The 17,362-nt window shown below is 63.6% G+C and overlaps 8 protein-coding genes across 8 annotated transcripts; 3 read left to right on the forward strand and 5 right to left on the reverse strand.

The window, feature by feature from the left end:
- Positions 1-29: 29 nt before the first annotated feature.
- Positions 30-1,554, reverse strand: JCM10292_002792 (glycosyltransferase family 69 protein; the record flags this gene model as incomplete). Its single annotated transcript, XM_076648148.1, has 4 exons — positions 30-50; positions 114-130; positions 198-685; positions 779-1,554. The coding sequence occupies 4 exons, from the start codon at positions 1,552-1,554 to the stop codon at positions 30-32; spliced, it is 1,302 nt and encodes a 433-aa protein (XP_076506371.1).
- An 857-nt stretch (positions 1,555-2,411) lies between these two features.
- On the reverse strand, positions 2,412-3,011 carry JCM10292_002793 (histone H3; the record flags this gene model as incomplete). The annotated part of the gene is made up of 4 exons (XM_076648149.1): positions 2,412-2,452; positions 2,511-2,680; positions 2,744-2,928; positions 2,997-3,011. The coding sequence occupies 4 exons, from the start codon at positions 3,009-3,011 to the stop codon at positions 2,412-2,414; spliced, it is 411 nt and encodes a 136-aa protein (XP_076506372.1).
- Positions 3,012-3,326: 315 nt separating this feature from the next.
- Positions 3,327-3,780, forward strand: JCM10292_002794 (histone H4; the record flags this gene model as incomplete). The annotated part of the gene is made up of 3 exons (XM_076648150.1): positions 3,327-3,519; positions 3,587-3,661; positions 3,737-3,780. The coding sequence occupies 3 exons, from the start codon at positions 3,327-3,329 to the stop codon at positions 3,778-3,780; spliced, it is 312 nt and encodes a 103-aa protein (XP_076506373.1).
- A 501-nt stretch (positions 3,781-4,281) lies between these two features.
- JCM10292_002795 (PX and BAR domain-containing protein) lies at positions 4,282-6,465 on the reverse strand (the record flags this gene model as incomplete). Its single annotated transcript, XM_076648151.1, has 6 exons — positions 4,282-4,338; positions 4,395-4,547; positions 4,626-5,093; positions 5,172-5,840; positions 5,898-5,966; positions 6,070-6,465. 6 exons carry the CDS (start codon positions 6,463-6,465, stop codon positions 4,282-4,284), a joined length of 1,812 nt encoding a protein of 603 aa, XP_076506374.1.
- Positions 6,466-6,644: 179 nt separating this feature from the next.
- JCM10292_002796 (type-X family DNA polymerase) lies at positions 6,645-8,362 on the reverse strand (the record flags this gene model as incomplete). Its single annotated transcript, XM_076648152.1, has 9 exons — positions 6,645-6,672; positions 6,740-6,847; positions 6,909-6,961; positions 7,022-7,236; positions 7,293-7,501; positions 7,585-7,708; positions 7,780-7,906; positions 7,980-8,083; positions 8,155-8,362. The coding sequence occupies 9 exons, from the start codon at positions 8,360-8,362 to the stop codon at positions 6,645-6,647; spliced, it is 1,176 nt and encodes a 391-aa protein (XP_076506375.1).
- Positions 8,363-8,931: 569 nt separating this feature from the next.
- JCM10292_002797 (uncharacterized protein) lies at positions 8,932-10,404 on the forward strand (the record flags this gene model as incomplete). The annotated part of the gene is made up of 4 exons (XM_076648153.1): positions 8,932-9,117; positions 9,188-9,310; positions 9,372-9,714; positions 9,773-10,404. 4 exons carry the CDS (start codon positions 8,932-8,934, stop codon positions 10,402-10,404), a joined length of 1,284 nt encoding a protein of 427 aa, XP_076506376.1.
- Positions 10,405-12,250: 1,846 nt separating this feature from the next.
- NOP58 (RNA-processing protein NOP58) lies at positions 12,251-14,602 on the reverse strand (the record flags this gene model as incomplete). The annotated part of the gene is made up of 6 exons (XM_076648154.1): positions 12,251-12,412; positions 12,483-12,983; positions 13,156-13,511; positions 13,638-13,988; positions 14,100-14,272; positions 14,490-14,602. 6 exons carry the CDS (start codon positions 14,600-14,602, stop codon positions 12,251-12,253), a joined length of 1,656 nt encoding a protein of 551 aa, XP_076506377.1.
- Positions 14,603-15,127: 525 nt separating this feature from the next.
- On the forward strand, positions 15,128-17,041 carry PRP19 (E3 ubiquitin-protein ligase PRP19; the record flags this gene model as incomplete). Its single annotated transcript, XM_076648155.1, has 4 exons — positions 15,128-15,302; positions 15,441-15,825; positions 15,912-16,079; positions 16,165-17,041. 4 exons carry the CDS (start codon positions 15,128-15,130, stop codon positions 17,039-17,041), a joined length of 1,605 nt encoding a protein of 534 aa, XP_076506378.1.
- Positions 17,042-17,362: the final 321 nt, after the last annotated feature.

Here is a 17,362-nt window from a genome sequence, read left to right on the forward strand (position 1 = left end):
ACTTACAAGCGCTCAGCGCGCACATGTCGCTAGAACGGCGGTATTGAGATCTGTCAGCGTAGGCAGCGGTCAGCGCGAGAGAGGGGAGAAGTTGCGAAGCAGCATCGATATACCTGATTCTCCCACTGACCTGCAGGTTTTGAAGAAGTGGTCAGCAACGCAGCGTAACGATAGAAGCGCGGCTTGACAGGACGCACCGTATGGATAGGTCGTCACGAGTCTGGGCGGCCAGCGTCGCCACTCGATCAGCTCGTCCCGGTTCCTCCTCCTTCGCTCCTCGCCGTCCACCTCAAACGCTGTCGTGTTGCGGTCCTTCCTCGCACGCTCGTACTCGCCAGCCGTGTACCCGACGCTCGCGCGCGGGACGATCTGGATCCTCGCTCCTCGGCCTGGGCGAGCGTGCGGATTGGGCGAGCCGTCGAGTTGCTGCGGCGAGAGCGCCTTCCATATGTCGCTGCAGAGGAGGAAGCACTCGCTGTGCTCGTCGGTGCCGCTGATGTCGGCGCGGAAGCGTAGCGAGTGCGGAGCTTCGAAAAGGGCGGCGTCGAGGACCGTGATGCCGTTGAAGCACGAGTAGACTTGCGTTGGTAGAAGCGAGTCGTAGCGGAAGCGCGAGTCGGAGAGGGGCATGACGGGAGAAGGTAGAGTCCAGTGTCCGCCGGGCTGCTTAATCTCGTAAAACGGCCTGCGGCGGGTTGGCATCAATCAGCGTGACTGCACACTCGCCTTTGACAGCTCGTATGCATGACATGATCGTGGGCGAGCTCGGGGGACTCACAGGCCCTGCATGTCCCGCGCAACCCACAAGTCGTAAAACAGGAGCGGGTACCCCGATGCCTCAAACTCGGGTATCCGCAACTCCTTGAAGTCCATACCGCAGCTCATGTCTGCGCCCTGCACCTCGTGCTGCAGCAGGATCTCGAGCACCTCGGCCTGACACAGGTGCACGTCGTTGAGGAACAAGACGCGGTCCCACGTCCCGCGCGGCGCGTCGTACACCGGCTGCATGACGCGGTTGCGCACGCCGGCGAGGCCGCTGATGCGCGAGCCTTGCACCCACCCGGCCTCGCGCTGCGGATCGCTGATGATGGTGTAGCCTGCGCCGAGCTGGCGGAGGAGTTTGGCAAGGAGGAAGAGCTGGACGGGCGTGTCGTCCTTCGAGCCGTTCTCGTAGATGGAGATGTGGAAGCGAGTCGGGCCGAGAGAGGTGAGGAGAGAGTGGAGGGCGCGGATGAGGGCGGGCAGGACGGTAGCCGAATCGTAAAGATTGAGCGCGACGAAGTAGGTGAGGCGGTTGCGCGGGACATCGTGCGGCGGTACAGCGCGGACGGTGCGATTTCGCCGACGCCCATGCGCATCTTCCTCGTGCACGATCTGGCGGGATGATCGTGCCCGGCGGCCGCCGTTGCCGTAAGAGGGAAGGAGAGGGGCGTAGCGGTCCTGGTGGAAACTGTTAAGGCGGCACAGCGGGGTCTGATGGGTCGCGAGAACAGGGTGACTGAGGAGATCGTCGACGGGAAGGTCCCAGCTCGCTCGCAGGCCGGACGGCACCATGTCGAGGCGCGACTCGGTGAATCCTCCGAGGTGTTGCCGCCGTCGAGCAGCTCGCCGTGCTCGCTCGAGACCCGAGCCATGCAGCCCGCGCACAAGCAGACCAAGCAGAACGAGTGCTGCGAGACCCACGAGCGCTGCACGTCTAGTCCTCGGCTGACGTGCTCGTCGCGTGAGCCGAACCCATACGTCCTCGCCCGTCCCCCCTCGCCGCGGCCCAGCGGCGACCTTTTCGGCGAGCGAGTCCCGCCGAGTCTCTGGCAGGAGAGGTGCAGAGGCCGACATGGCCCGCTGGACCTCGCGCGCGGCGTCGGCTGGTGCGACGAGGTTGTCGAGGTTGGGTGAGAAGTGGGGGAGGACTCGAGGCGTGCAAGCGCTGTGCGGAATCTAGGCGGCGCTGTCAGCTGCTTGCGAGCGCTGTTGTTGACCGCCTGGAGTCTCAGTAAGCTTGGTAGCGCCGTGGATGGATTCGCGAAGCGACGTCTCCTCGACCTCAATCAGGCGAATCTTGTCGTCTTCTGCTTCAGAGCTGTGGGTCGAGCGTGACCCACAACCAGGTGGAAATAACACCGGCGAGCTTCCTTGACCCCGTCTTGAGCACTTCCGTGACGTTCACTTGCGTGGTCAACGCAGTCGCTTTCGCTCATGGTCTCGGGCAAAGCGTGATCAAAGTATGGTGAAGGAGCGCAATGTGGGTTGCAGCTGGGAGTAAAGGGGTGTAGCTGAACAGCAGGGGAACAACAAGGTGGGGGCGACGGCGTGAACCGCGCGAGAAAGACGAACAACAACCGATCCTCGACTCCAGGATCCTCTCCTTCCGACATCAGAGGACAGCGAGCTCAGGCGCATAGGCCGAGAGCTTACTGGCGCTCGCCACGGAGACGGCGGGCAAGCTGGATGTCTGTGGGTGGTGGACGAGTCAGCGAGGAACGGGCAAGAGCAAGTCGATGTGAACGGACCCTTGGGCTGGATGGTGACACGCTTGGCGTGGATAGCGGCAAGGTTGGTGTCCTCAAAGAGCGAGACGAGGTACGCCTCGGCAGCCTCCTGGAGAGCCATGACGGCCGACGACTGGAAGCGGAGGTCGGTCTTGAAGTCCTGGGCGATCTCACGGACGAGACGCTGGAAACTGCGGGGGTCGACGGCAAGTCAGCGCATGCACAGAATGTGATGAGCATGAAGTTGGACGCACGGGAGCTTGCGGATGAGGAGCTCCGTCGACTTCTGGTAGCGACGAATCTCACGGAGAGCGACGGTACCCGGGCGGTAACGGTGGGGCTTCTTGACACCACCGGCGGCGGGCGCCGACTTGCGGGCAGCCTTGGCAGCGAGCTGCTTGCGCGGGGCCTTGCCACCGGTCGACTTGCGGGCGGTTTGCTGCAAGTTGGGAAGGTAAACAAACAATCCGAGCGAGGGTGCGGAGGGGGCCAGCAGCTAGGGCGTACCTTGGTGCGGGCCATTGTAGACGATAAGAGTAAGTGCTGGAGTGAGCGTGGGAGAGAAAAGAGAGAGGGAAGAAGGGCAACGACGCGAGGCAGGCAAGCGCGAGCACCCCGCAAACAAACACGAAATAATCGCCTAGGTGTCAAGTGAGACACACCTAGGGCTTTTTCGCCGGACGCGCGCTAGAAAGAACGGCTCGCCCGACGTCCGCCTGCAAACAACAAACAACGCGCTCGGCGCGCAACCATCTCCTCCTCGACGGCCCTCTCTCCCTCTTCTCCTCATCGCTCTCTCCGCTCACTTCACCCCCCCTTAACAACCTCTTACACAACATGTCTGGCCGTGGCAAGGGTGGCAAGGGTCTCGGCAAGGGCGGCGCCAAGCGTCACCGCAAGATCTTGCGCGACAACATCCAGGGTATCACCAAGCCCGCCATCCGCCGTCTCGCTCGCCGTGGTGGTGTCAAGCGTATCTCGGGCCTCATCTACGAGGAGACCCGCGGTGTCCTCAAGATCTTCCTTGAGAGTGCGTTCCGCATCAGCCTCGAATCTCCAGCTCCCAACCGGTTGCTGACTTGCCTTTGCCCGTGCAGACATCATCCGCGACTCGGTCACCTACACCGAGCACGCCAAGCGCAAGACCGTCACCTCGCTCGACGTCGTCTACGGTCCGTCTCATTTCGCTTGGGCATTCCCGCTGTCCCGTGCCTCGGCATCGCGCTGACTGCCCTTTCCTCCTGCAGCGCTCAAGCGTGCCGGCAAGACCCTTTACGGATTTGGCATGTGAGCGTGTATCCGCCGGCCGCACTCCCTCTTCGTCTTTCTCCACCGATGCGACGACACTCGCTTGTTGTTCCCAACCCCTTTTTCCCACCCTCGAGCTGCAATTATTGCGCCCTTTTCTTCATCCCCTATTGCCGCGTCCCAGCGAGAAGCGCGAGAGCCAAGCCAGAGCCGCAAGCACAGAAGCGCGAGAGACGTGAGATTGAGCCAGCGGGAGAGCGAACGAGATCGAACGTCGCAGCATCGCATACTGAGCCCAGTTAATCATTGGGGGGCATTGAATGGAATGCGCCCCTCATGCCCAACGTCGTCGATGATCGGTCAGGCGCACACTGCAATGCGCACTTGTCGCCGGTGTCGGCTCGGCGGAATGTGGACGGCGCATCGCTGGCGATTTCATACAGGCACTGCAAGACGTGGTGTACAGCATGAAGGTGACGATGTGATGCGAGAAGTGGTGGCAAAAAGGTGGCAAGGGAACGGATGCGGGACAGCGAGCAAAGTTTCACTCGTCGGCAATGGCGTCGATGGCGGCCTTCGCCTCTTCCCACATCGCAAGGTTCTGCACAATGCTCAACGTCAGTACGGTACGGCCGGAAGTGGCGCGGCGAATCGCACCTTTCGAGCCCATTCCTGGTGGAAGCGCGCAAAGTCGAGGCACATCTCGCGCACGTCGCCGACTTTCTGCCGCTGGAACCGGTCGAGGTCGGCCTGGATCGTTGCAGATGCGAAGCGCAAATCTTGCGTGAGCGCCTTGATCGCGCCGTCGAGCTGTGCGAGCGGATCGTGTGTGGGTCAGCCGGAGATCGCCTACCAAAGTCGCGAGACATAAGAGGACGAAACACGCACCTGGTTGATCTGCTCGCGCGTCTTGCCGATCGTGCTCCTCCTCGTTGCTTCCGGGTCCGAGTCGACGAAGCCCTTGACCGAATGGCTCAGCGCTGACAGCAACCCGCCGCTCTTCCTCGGCTGAGGCGGCAGCGAGCCAGTCGACGACGGCAGCGGCGGGAGCGGCTGATGACCGTTCTCGGCGGCCTGTCCAACGGGACTCGAGCCCGTTGCGGGCGAGACGGCGCGCTCAGAACCGCCGTCATCGTTGACGATGCGGACGCGCTCGAGTGCGCGTTCGAGCCGCTGCGCCTCGAGCTCGCTGCGTTCGAGCTCTTCGAGCTGCGCGCGCTTCGATTCGAGCAGCTCGCGCGCCGCCTCATACTGCAGGTGCTTGTTGTGGCGGTACCTGAGCAGGCCCTTGATGATATTGGAGAACTGCGTGTACTCCTGCAGCGGCTCTGTGAACTCCTGCTCCCAATGGCTCAGCTGATAGCGAGCACTCGAATCAATCAGCTACGCGCCTTGCGAACGCGCAGACGCGGGACGAGGAAGATCTCGGCGCACCATCGCGTTAGTGAGGGTGTAGCCCGCATCGACGGCCATGCCGACCTTCTCCGTCGCCTCGTCGAGCCCGCCGGCACCATCCTCACCCATGCGGAGCGCGAAGCCATTTAGCCCGCCGCCCATCTCGCCCCAATCGCCCGCCGCGTCGGTCCATCGCTTCATCAGTCTCCGGTTGACCTTCTCCATCGAGCCGGCGAGGTGCGCCGAGAACTTGTTGGTGAAGGCCTCGCTGTCGAGGAAGCGTTGGTCCGGGTGCTGCAGCTGCGCCGACGAGCTCGGGATCGGCAGGCTCGCAAACAGCGCGAGCATGTCGGCGTCGGTTGGGTCGTTCGCGGGCGCCTTGAGCGGGTTCTTCGGGACGAGGGTCACGGGCGGAGAGTGAAGGACATCGACCCAGGGCGTCTCCGGATCGAGGAAGCGGCGGAAGACGCGCTCGCGACCGAGGACGGGGTGCTCGAGCGTGCGATTGAGGAAGGTCGAGAGCATGCGGCGGCGGCGAGCAATCAGAGCTGCGTCTTCGCGTGCCTTAGCCGGGTTTGCACCGGCGATAGCGTAGGAAGACAGGGTGTTCTTCGGCGGAAGAGGCGGGACGATGTAGCAGGGATGGAGGGTTGCGAGTGCTTGTCGCAGCGAGACAAAGTCCGAGTACCGCCGTCGCACCTCATGGTTCTGCGCATGTTTGGCAGTGAGGTAATGGACATTCGCTCAGTCGGGTGCCGTACTCACCTCGAATCGGATGCAATATACGATGTAGGGCGCGCTCGCGCCCTCACTCGTCTTCAGCGCATCGACGATCTGCGATTCGAGAGCCGTCAGGATTCACGGTTGCTCGCATATGCGGCGCACCGCTGTCCAGCGGAGTGCCAGAGGCGCAAATGCCACGAGAAGCGAGACTGACCTGAATGGCATCCCTCCGTGGCCGCTCGTACTGCTGCTGCGGTCGCGCCTGCGCCTGACCCTGCGACTCCTGCCCCGCCTCGGGCTGCCCTGCGTCGCGATCGTCGCCTTCGTCGTGCGGAATCTGCGGCAGCGGCGGGCTCGTCACGCCGTGCGAGCCGGACCCCACGTCGTCCTGTGGGTACGGCGCGGCCGAGAAGGGGTACGCAGCGCTCGCAAGCGGGGCGTCGTCGTCGTCCTGGCTCGCAAAGGCGGCGGCGGGAGGCGACGAGAGCGGTTCGGCCGATGAGGAGGTGGGGAGCGCAGAGTCGTCCGCAGGCTGCGAGTGCAATGACGAGGCGAGCGGCTCGTCCGACAGCGCTTCCTCGTGGAATGGGTTGTCGACCGGCGAGCTCATCGTCGGAGCGAGGCGGTGAGCAGGAAGGCAGACCAGCGAGGCCTCCAGCGAAAGCACCGCGATCGCTCTGGCAAGGGCGGCAGAAAACGACATACTTTGCAGTATAGTATTCACAAGCAACACATGGCACATCAGGAAAAGCTACAAGGCAGAGAGAGAAGAGTGAGAGGAAAGCGAATTCAGGGGTCGGCGTTGCGAAGCTTCGGACTGTCGGATGGGCTGATCAGCCTCAAGTAGCGGTGGTGCCGACAACGTGGACCTGAAATGAACGCACTCGATGTACGGGAGCTGTAGCACGCGGAAGACGTCCTGTTCCGTGAGCGCCTCGATAGGCCGGTCGGTGTCGCGCTCGCGAATGCCGCCCGAATCGAACTTCATGTTGCTGTTGTTGCTCAAGGGTGAGCAAGATGGCCGCGCGGGCGAAGCGAGATGAGAGGACGTGCAGACGGTGCGCGTGCCTGCGAAGATCGCGCTCAAACTGGGTCGAGCCAGTCCACTGCGCATGCAGACGAGAGATTGAGTCGCGCTCTGCAGCGAGAAATGCAGCATTACGCACCCCGACGACCGCGCAGCCAAAGTCCGGCCAGCGCGTGACGATCAAGTCAACGCGGCGAAACTTGTCCTTCGAGCGCTTGTTCGCCTCGGCCGGCAAGCGGAAGATGACGAGCGCCTTGTCGAGCGCATCGAGGCGGTCGGCGGGGCGGTTGTCCTTGATCGTGCGCTCCGATCCAGCCATGGTGTGGTACAGGACGCCATCATTCGGCACGAGTCCTGGTGGGAAGCGCAGTCAATGTCTGCCGCCGCCACGCGCGATTGTAAGGACTCACGCTTCCGCAGTAGCCTCTCAACAAGCTTGTCGAGCACGCCGCGCTCAAGTCCGTCCTGGTGAGGCCATGTGATGATGATGTCGACGTCGTTCGAGTGCGACTTGCCCCTCCGGTAGCCGCCACATGCCTCGAGGCGTGCGCCCGGCTGGATCTTGTCGAGCTGGTGCTGAATCCACTTGACGATCGAATCGACCTCCTCTCGCGGAATCCTGCGTCCCGAAATGGCGTGAGTAAGACGAGCCGAAGCCATGGCAGCGCAGCCCGAGCAGCCATTGACTGCGCGCCGACTCACTTCTCGCTCAAGTCGTCAAGGTACTTGAAGTATGACAGCGTTGAGGGCCTGTGAGGGAGGAGCTCGCGCAGGTCGTCGAGCGTGCGGGCGCCCTCGTTGTAGAGGTCATTCGCCGCCTTCCAGCCTGCAAAGACATGCAGGGGCGACCTTGTTGTCAGATTTGCTGATTTAGAGGCGATGTACAAAGAGACGCACCAATGCCGTGCACACTGGACAGCAGGGACAGAACCCGGAACTTCTCCGTCTTGAGGATGTCGCGCGATTCCTGAATGTACCCTTTCTCGAGGAACTCGGCAATCTTGACAACGATCTTCTCCCCAATCTGTAGCGCTCGCTCCAGGTCGCGATCAGATCATGACATTCGGTCGCGTGGAGGAAACGCTTCTAAGGCATACCTTGGGCAACTTTTTCGCCTGCTCCGCCGTCTCGATCAAGAAGGGTGTACCGATGATGACGCTGACAGCAGTAGCGTAGCCAATGCTGTTGGTCTCGTCATGCGCTGTTTGGCGCATGGGTGAAGAAACTTGTCAGTCTTGCCGTCAACGGTCAAAGTCTCGGCAAACGACGCACTGCCGAACTGGAGGAAGCGCCATTGCCGGATGACCGCAAGCTCGTCGACAAGAGTCTGATTGAAGCACGGGCGAGGAGACTTGCGGTGACAAGCGAGAGACGCGACTGTCGGCTCCTGCTCCGTCGCCTCCGTGTCTTGCGTGCGCATCGCGAGCTCGCTCTGCGTCGACGGCTGCCGTGAGCGGTCATCCTTCATAGCGACCGGCATTTTGCCGCGAGGCCACGGCGTGGGGAGTTTTTTGTGGCACTGTACGAGAGGGACGCGGTAGGTCAGGACAGGAGGACTCGTAGTCAGGCGAGCTTTGCAGGTTGAGAGAAAGGTCGCGCGGCTCAGTAGCACAGATAGGAACCTCTGCAGCGGAGATAGCCAGCCTCGGGTGTGACATTGCCCTCGCACCTGGCCTTCGAGGGCTAAAGCTGATGAAGCGGAAGCAGGTTCGCAAAGGCGTTGGGACGGACCAGCTTTGGCGTGAGCGTCTCCGACGATTCACCAAGCTGCGGCAGACTCACGTCGAGCTCGTAGATCTCAGTCAGAGGGGACAGGCGGTACCAGACGGACGTCGAGGCGGTGTAGCCGTCTCTTCCGCCTGCTCTTCCGGCTGCTTTCGCAAGGAGCCCTGCCGAGTATCTCGAACCATCAGACAGTGTTCACTGGCGCTCCAAGACTCGCCGCGCTCCCGCTGCCTCGGCATCCATTGACCTTCCTCGGCCTTCTTGCCGAACGCTTGTCCAAGGCTTCGGCTGCGCCTCTTTCCTCTCCTTACTCACTGTCACACGATGACTGCTCCAGAGCTCCACCCGCTGTCTCAGTTTCCGCGCGAGGCCTCCGAGCCTGTCCGCAAGATCTACGCGGTTGACGACATGCCTCGCTTCCTCGAGTCGCAGGCATACTGTGACATCGGAACCCTCATTGCTCGCCTCCGACTTGCAAGTCTCCGAGAAGTAGCCGACACGGGCAGTCAGGTGCGTGAGAAGCTTTCGACCATACACGCGGGCGCAACAAGCTGAAGCGTTTCTCGTCGCCCTTGCGCAGCCCGTGACGCTCCTGCTTGACTTCCTTTTGCAAGCCCAAGCCTGGATCGACGAAAAGAGCCCCTCTAGTACCCCGCAACAGCAGCGCGACGCGTTCCAGACGTGGCTCGACCAGGTGGACGAGGTGCGTTTAGCCTTAAAGCAGGCGCCGGTCCTCCCGTACTGACCTCTGGCCCTCACGCCAGAATACGGCCATCTTGCACCGCGACCTCATCAGCCCTTCTCGCTCTGCCGCGCTGCCCGAGATGCGCTTCCATCTCCTCTCCTCGTTCGGCTCCCCTCAGCGCCTCGACTACGGTACCGGACACGAGCTTTCCTTCCTCGCCTACCTCCTCATCCTTCGTCTCGCCGGGGTTCTCACGCCTGAGGACGAGCCCGCTATCGCCAAGAAGCTTTTTGCCGGCTATCTCGACCTCGTCAAGCACTTGCAGCGCGCATTCGGGCTCGCGCCCGCAGGCAAGATGGGCATTTGGGGCGTCGACGCGCACGGCCACCTCGTGTACCACTGGGGAGCGTCGCAGTCTCGCAGTGAGTCTTCCTAATGTCTTAGGTATTCTCGACTCGACTGAGACCTGTGCGACAACAGCCCACCCTTCGAAGCGCCCGGCGTCGCTGCTTTCGCCCCCGAAAGCGTCCCCGACCGGCGTGTCCTACCTCTTCCTTACCACTCTTCTCAATCTCAACGGCGACGTACCGGCTGGAGCTCAGGAGGACAATAACTCGCTCCTCCGCCTCTACCGTCACGAGGTGCTCGACCGCCTTCCCGTCGTGCAGCACTTCCGCTTCGGCCCTTTCCTGCGCTGGGTTCGCGCAGGGACGGAAGAGCCCCTCCCGAGCTCGGGAGACGGGCTCAACGAGGCGGAGCGCGCCGCGCTCGACGAGACGCTCAACCAGCGCGAACGCGGCGAGGGCACCGTCGCGCCCTGGGCGCTCCCTGCGCTCTCGGGCGAGCTCCCGCCCGAAGAGGCGCTCGCGCGCCTACCGACGCCCGTGTCGCCCAAGGCGTCGCGCCCGCCCTCGCTGCACGCCGACGAGTCGTCTGCGCCCGCTTCACCCGTCGCGCTCGCGGCGGACTTGCCCAAGCCGGCGTCGCCGCCGAGTCCGGTTCCTACGCCCTATAGCTCGGGGCATGGAGGACTTGGGCCGAGGAGGACGTCAAGGCTCAGTGTGAGCGAGTCATTCGAAGAGACGCTTGGCGGGAAAGAGGGGCGTGAGTAGGACGTGGCTGCCGTGGCGATCGTCCATCTGTGCTTGCCGTGGCTGCTCGGCCTTTTGTCTGTCTGTCGTTCGTGCCTCGTCTCTGTAGCCTACTTCGCTCGTGCATGTTCTCGTTCGCATGACCTTCGGCCTGCCTCGCTCTCCTTCGTCAGCGACACGGCAGAAAGGGCTCCTAGCTTTCCCCTGCAGGATTGCAGTGCTGTACTGTGAGCGCAGAGTTCGGAATAGTGACGAGTCGGATTTCCTTCGATGATCTGACCAGACTCGGCTTCCGCGCAGGTTGTTCGAGATTCTGCCGCTTCTCCGGTGTCCTCAGCCTGCCTGTGATCGACATCATCAGACACAAAACATAGTGCACAGATTGTGTCCGGATACTAGCCGGCCTCGCCATCCAGGACCGCCCTCACCCCGTCGCGAATCTCCGCTCCTCCAGGACGCGATGCAACCGATACTCCTCCTGCCAGTTCTCCTGGCAGTGCCACTCGACTAGGACTCTGTTTTTTGCGCACTCCGCGAGGAGCTGTTGTATGCCTAAGCGAACGTACGGGTCGTTCGCGCGATTGTAGGGCGACAGTCCGGCCGGCAGGATGAGCGTGCGAGCACCGGGCGAGCGGAATACGACCCATTCGACGAGGCGCTGCTCTGAATTGACGAACCACTGCTTGCTCTGCGCGGGGTTGCCGTAGACATGCCCGATCACGAGATGGCGCGGATGGCGGGAGACAGCCGCCAGAGAGGACGGGGCAGCGTGCCAGCACCGCCAGGTCAGGACAACGGGACACTCGAGCGTGAACAGATCGGGAGGGAAGAGGGGTCGGTCGGTGAGGTCGACCTGAAGAACGCCAAGGCGCTGAACAAGGTCGGAAGCAAAGTGAGGGAAATAGAAGGCAGTCTCTGCTTGGGTGGATCCGACTGCGCCGCTGTGCAGCCGGCGGACCGATAGATAGCGGAGATGCGGAGTCACGTGGTCCGACGTCAAGACTTCCCACTGCACATGCGTGATGTTGATCGTGTCGAGCCAAAGCGAGGTGAGGTGAGGGAAGGGCGACAGCGACGCAGTCAGACTCAGACGGCAGTTATCGACTTCGAGACTCTCGAGTTCTGTCATAGGGTGTGCATTAGTCCCAGGTGGTGCCCGCGGTCCTCGAAGAGGAAAGCCGAACACTTACGAGAGTACACCTCGATGTCGGCAGGTCCCGCAACAAGTCCCTCCTGGAATCGGCCGTCCAGGCGCAGACGCTTGACGCGGTGCCAGCCAGCGCCGTCTTGGCGAGCAACGCACGCGCAAATCTCATGGGGACATGCCGTTTCAGAAGAGACGCGAGCGCCCTGAGCGATGCGAGCTAGCTCGATCTCCCCCGCCCAGACCGTCTCCCATACGACGGGCTCGAGCACGCTCCGCAGGTAGCGGCAGACGAGGCATAGCCGGAGGATGCGAGAGCGCCAGGCCAGCCAAGCCACGTGCGATTCGCGGCGAGGGGCGACAAGCGCCGCGAGCTCGAGGATGAGTTCCGCAGGCAGGCGGTCCAGCATGCTGGGTCACTGAGACAGACTCGAAGTGGACCGGTGGTAGGGAGGAAGAGACGGAAGAGAGAGAAAGGACCCTCCCGTCCTCATCACCTCGTCCGCGAGTCCCGGTCAGAACCGTGAGCGGCAATGAGCTTGGGCGCCTCGCACGCGCTCACAGCTGCGGTCACCTTTGACGAGTCGCAGCATGCCGGACCGGCGCTCTCGTCGGCGATTGTCGCGAGACGTGGCCGCTCGCTTCCGCTTGAGAAGGCCGCTGTTCTTGAGAGAAAGGACAGTGGAAGAACAGTGAAGCAGTACAAAGGACGAGGCAGCGCCCTCATGCGTCGGCCTTCTTCGACTTCTTCGACTTCTTCGGCGACTCGCCCTCCTCGCGGCTGCGCTTCTTCTTCTCCTTCTTCGCCGGCTCCTCCTCGCCGCCTGCTGCCGCTGCCGCCGCCTTGGCCTCCTTCTTCAAGCGCTTGCGCTCCGCCTTGGCCTCCTGTGATAAGTTCAGACAAGTCAGCACGGAACTCGACACAGATGAAGTCGGAAGGAAAGAGCCAACGCACCTCGTCCTCGCCGTCGGCGCCCTTCTCGCTCTTCCTCCGCTCCTTGCGCTCGCGCTTCTCGCGCTTCTTGCGCTCCTCCTCCGTCTCGCCGTCGACCGCCATCGTCTCGACGCCCTCGTCGTCGCCCTTGCCCGGCTCGACGCCGGTCGGCACGAGCGAGACCGAGTCGGCGCCGGCGGCGTACGACGCGCCGTTGCCCTTGGGCTTGTAAGCCTTCTGCTGCTCGCCGCCCTGCGCCTTGGCGAGGCTGCGGAGGGACGAGAAGCCTTGGCCGGCTTCGAGCTGGCGGAGACGCGCCTCGAGCTTGACCCGGTTGTCGATACCGATCGTCGCGCTGTCAAGCGACGACTTGGAGTCGGCGTCGGCCAGCGCGTCGAGGCGGATCGAGAGCGCCGACTTTGTCGCGACCATGCGCGCCATCTTGCCCTTGAGCTTGGCTGGTGCCGAGCCGACAAGGCTGCTGTGGAAGATCAAGCCGTACTTGGGCGTGTCGTGCTTGGTCTGGTGTTTGTTGAGAAGGGGGCGGAAGGGGGCGTAAGAGGGGCGGCGAGCGGCGAGGAGGAAAGGGGGATCGCAGACATTCAAAGGCGCAAGAGGGGCGATCGAGTCGTTCCGATGGTCAACATCAGAGCTCATAGCGCCGTGCACAGCACGAAAGAAGCGAGTAACGCACCTTGAGCGCGCGGAAGAGCGCCTTCTCGGCACCGAGGATCTGGATTGTCGACGCGGGCTGCTTGGCGAGCGAGACGAGCGAGCCGGCGTGCGCGATGAGGCGCGCACCGACGAGCTCACCGACGAGCGCCGTGAGGTTGGGCGCGATCGCGGCCATGCGGTTGCGGAGGTACTCGAACAGCTCGGTGCGGTACTGCGTGATCGAGATGACCTGGTCGGCGAGGAGGTGGATGTGCGCGAGGTCCGTGTCCGAGATCTCAGTGCCCATCGAGACGGCCGCGGCGCTCTTGAGCGTCTCCTCGAGCTCCTCGGGGAGGATGTGCGAGAAGTCGGTGGTGTTGTAGTTGGTGCGGAAGCCTGCCCGATCATCGCGCCGACTCAGTTTCTGCCCTTCCCAAGCCGTACCCACCACTCTAGCAGAGCCTCAAAGGGCGTGCCGGGCGAGACCAAGCCGAGGAAGGAAATTGAAGGAGAGAGACGCACCCATGGCCTTGACGACCTTGGCGTACGTGATGTTCTCGGTGATGATCTTGCCCATCTCGGGGAAGTGCCAGCCGTACCACTCCTTGACACGCATCGAGTAGATGTTGATCTCCTTGTCGAGGTCGTCGAGGAGCGCGATCGCCTGGACGATCATGGTGTCGACCTTGTCGGGCGAGAACTTGAGCTTGAAGCGCGAGAGCGAGTGCGAGAGACCAAGCTCCATCGTCGCAAGGTCACGCGGGTCGACGTCGCCGAGGAGGGTCGCGAGCTGCTGGCGGATTCCACGGTAGAGGTCCTGGACCGACGAGTCCGAGACGACGTTCAGCTCGAGCTTCTTGGCGATGGCGCCAGCTGCCAGCGTCAGGACGGGTCAGCGTGCATCCACGGACGGCTGTCTCGACCTCGTCACGAGCAGAAGAGCTGCGAAACGGCGAGGAAGAGACGCGGCGGGCTGCGACGCACCCAGCTTGGGCTCCGAGACGGCGAGCTTCTCGTTCTTGAGCTTCTTGTTGCCGGCGATCTCGTCCGTGAGGAACTTCTTGAGCGACTTGGAGATCTTGCCCTCGCCAATGGCCGTCATGTCCTCGACAGCGGCGGCCGTCGAGGTGAAGCGGTGGATGGCCTGGAGCTTGACGCTGTGGGTCGGATCGCCGTGCATCTTGTCAGTACGCTGAGTATACATTGTGCAGCGCTACGCTGCCAGCTTCAGCCCACACTGACGGCCATGACACCGCCCCCTCTTCCTCGAGGTCGGTGACCGGCCGACCCGCAAGCGTTCGACTCGCGCTTGCGGCTCCGTATGCCGGTGGTACCGCCTCGTAGAGCGTTGGTGGGGAGAGTGGCGCGACTCACAGGTCGCTGGCGGCCTCCTCAGACTCGAACGACTTGTGGAGGTCGTCTCCAAGCTTGCCGTCCTTGACCTTGAAGAGGGCGAGGCCGACGGCGGATTCGAAGAGGACGAGCATGGCTGCAGGTGTCTCGGGGTGCTGGGAGGCGTCGGGGAGGCTCAGGGGCCGGGCGAGGGTCGGGGAGCGAGGCGGTGCGTTTTGAGCTCGAGGAGGAGAGGCGGCACAGGCTCGGCTCGGCGGGGCGGGCGCGGGCGAGTCGAGGTCGGCGAGGCGGGACTGGGTGGTGAGCTGCTCAGCAAAGAGAAGCACAGGCACGCGAGAGCTCGAGGCGGGGACACGGAGCAACCAGCTGCACTTGGCCGTTTCTCGCCTCGACGCCCTACTTTTGCAATAGGCGCGAGCAAACGTATTCAAGTGTATTGCGCGCCTCTGCCTCCCCCTCTCGCCGTCTCTGCACGCCCTCGCTCGCTCTGCCACGACCGCACGAGCACAGCAGGCCCACTCCAGCTCACCCGAGTGCACCTCTGCTCGTCGGCGCATCCCCCGAGCTCTCGTCGACTCGCCCTCCTCCGCCTCTCTCCTCCGACCCCCTCCCCCCTCTCCCTTCACGCCGCCTCTCCGCCGCAGGCTCGCTCGTCCACGATGAGTCTGTTCTGCAGCATCTCGGGCACTCAGCCCCTCCACCCGGTCGTCTCGGTCAAGAGCGGGCACGTCTTTGAGCGCGACCTCATCCTCAAGTATCTCGCCGACAACGAGGGCAAGGACCCCATCAGCGGCGAGCAGCTCGCCCAGGAGGAGCTCGTCGACATCAAGACGGGTACGTCTGCGCCCTCTGCCATCGTCCCAGCATTCCTCCGTGGCTGGCAGTACCTGCGGTGCCCCCGCCGACCGCTTCGCTACATCCCGCATCCTGCTGCCCGCCAGCAGAAACTGACAGTCTCTTGCACACACACAGCGCCCGCGCAGCCGACCGCCCCGCCTCGCGCACCGACCTTCACCTCGGTCCCGTCGCTCCTCCACACGCTGCAGCAAGAGTGGGACGCGACCATGCTCGAGTGCCTCGAGCTGCGCCGCCAGTCGGCCGAGCTCCGGCAAGAGCTCTCGCACGCCCTCTACAAGGAGGACGCCGCCGGCCGCGTCCTCGCGCGCGTCATGCGCGAGCGCGACGAGGCCCGCGAGGCCCTCGCGAGCGTCACGGCGACGCTGGGCCCCGATGCGCTCGCCCGCTCGGGCGCGCCGGCGGCGCAGGCCGAGGGCGATGCGCAGATGGAGGGCGTCGAGCAGGCCGAGGCGGGCTTGCCGGCGGACGCGCGGAAGCGTGTCGAGGAGACCAACCAGACGTGCGTCTTCCTCTTTGTTTGGCAGGGCTGCGCAACCTGCCCTGCTCTCATTGGACGCCTAACGCTGACCTCCAGTTCGCGCGCAGCCTCTCGGCAACGCGCCGAAAGCGCAAGGTGCCTGCCGAGGCGGCGACGGTCGACCAGGTCAAGGCGTTTGCCGAGGCGGACAAGCTCACGTCGATGCACACCACCAAGCCGCCTGGCGTCTCGGCGCTCTCGCTTGCGAAGGAGGGCAGCATCGTCATCACTGGCGGGTGCGTTGAAGACACCGGAAAACGGGAAGGATGCCGGCTGACTCGCCTTCTTCACACATGTGCTCCTTTCCGACTGCCATTCCAGTCTCGACAAGAACGTCATCGTGTACGACCGCTCGTCGGGCAAGATCACCGCGACGCTCAAGGGGCACTCGAAGAAGGTCACGTCGGTCGTCGCTTCCACTGCGTTGACGGAGGAGGGTCTCCCGTCGTTCGTTGTCTCGTCGTCGCTCGACAAGTCGGTGCGCGTGTGGATCCCGAACGGCAAGAAGACGGTGTACGACTGCTCGTCGAACCTGTCTCTCGGTGCCGAGGTTCGCCAACTCGTCCTGCACCCGTCCAACTCGCTCGCGCTTTCGGTCCAGGCCGACGGCACGTGGGCGATCCACGACCTCGTTGGGGACAAGGCGAGCACGGTGCTGACGGGCACGCTCCCGAGCGACGAGCACACGGCCGACCCGTCGAGCATCGTCAACACGGCGATCGATGTCCACCCGGACGGCGTCATCTTCGCCGTCGGCTCGTCCGACTCGCGCATCCGCATCTTTGAGACACTCACGGGCAAGTGCGCCGCGACGTTCGAGGGCCACTCGGCCGAGGAGGGCGCGTCGGACGTCGTCTCGCTCTCGTTCTCCGAAAACGGCTACTCGCTCGCGTCGGCCGCCTCGGGCTCGTCGACCGTCAAGCTGTGGGACCTGCGCAAGCTGTCGAACGCGGCCAACATTGCGCTCGGCGGCGACGGCGCGAGCGCGTCGGCCGTGCGGTTCGACCCGACGGCCCAGTTCCTCGCCGTCGTCGGCTCGGACGCGCGCGTGTACCAGAACAAGACGTGGGAGCTCCTCGCGCAGAACGACGACAACCAGGCCGAGCTCACGGCTGTCGCGTGGGGCAAGGACTCGAAGGAGCTCGTCACGGCCGGCATTGACCGCACCGTGCGCTTCCTCTCCACCCCGTCCGAGTAGAAGGGCGCTGTGACGGGTCGATAGGAGGCGGGGAGTTGTCGAGGCGTCTCTGCTGTGCCACCAAAACGTACTGCTATACCACACTGTAGTTTCTCTCCCTTCTTTCGCACGGCTGGTCGCAGAGCGACCGAGCGGTTGCAGCGACTTCGCTGAGTCGCCGCAAGGCCGCTTTAGCTCGCGTTATGACCATGCAAACTGTGCTAGCGAGTCTATGCGAGCTCTAGAAGCTGCCTGACGAGGTGCAGAAAGCGATGCGCTCATCTCGGACCGACCCATGATCGCAGTCGCGCGGGCTGCAACTCGCCCCTCTTTTGGCTCGAG

This window comes from Rhodotorula paludigena, assembly GCF_050403205.1.
Source record: "Rhodotorula paludigena JCM10292 DNA, Rt_paludigena_JCM10292v1_ctg13, whole genome shotgun sequence".
Classification (NCBI taxonomy): domain Eukaryota; kingdom Fungi; phylum Basidiomycota; class Microbotryomycetes; order Sporidiobolales; family Sporidiobolaceae; genus Rhodotorula; species Rhodotorula paludigena.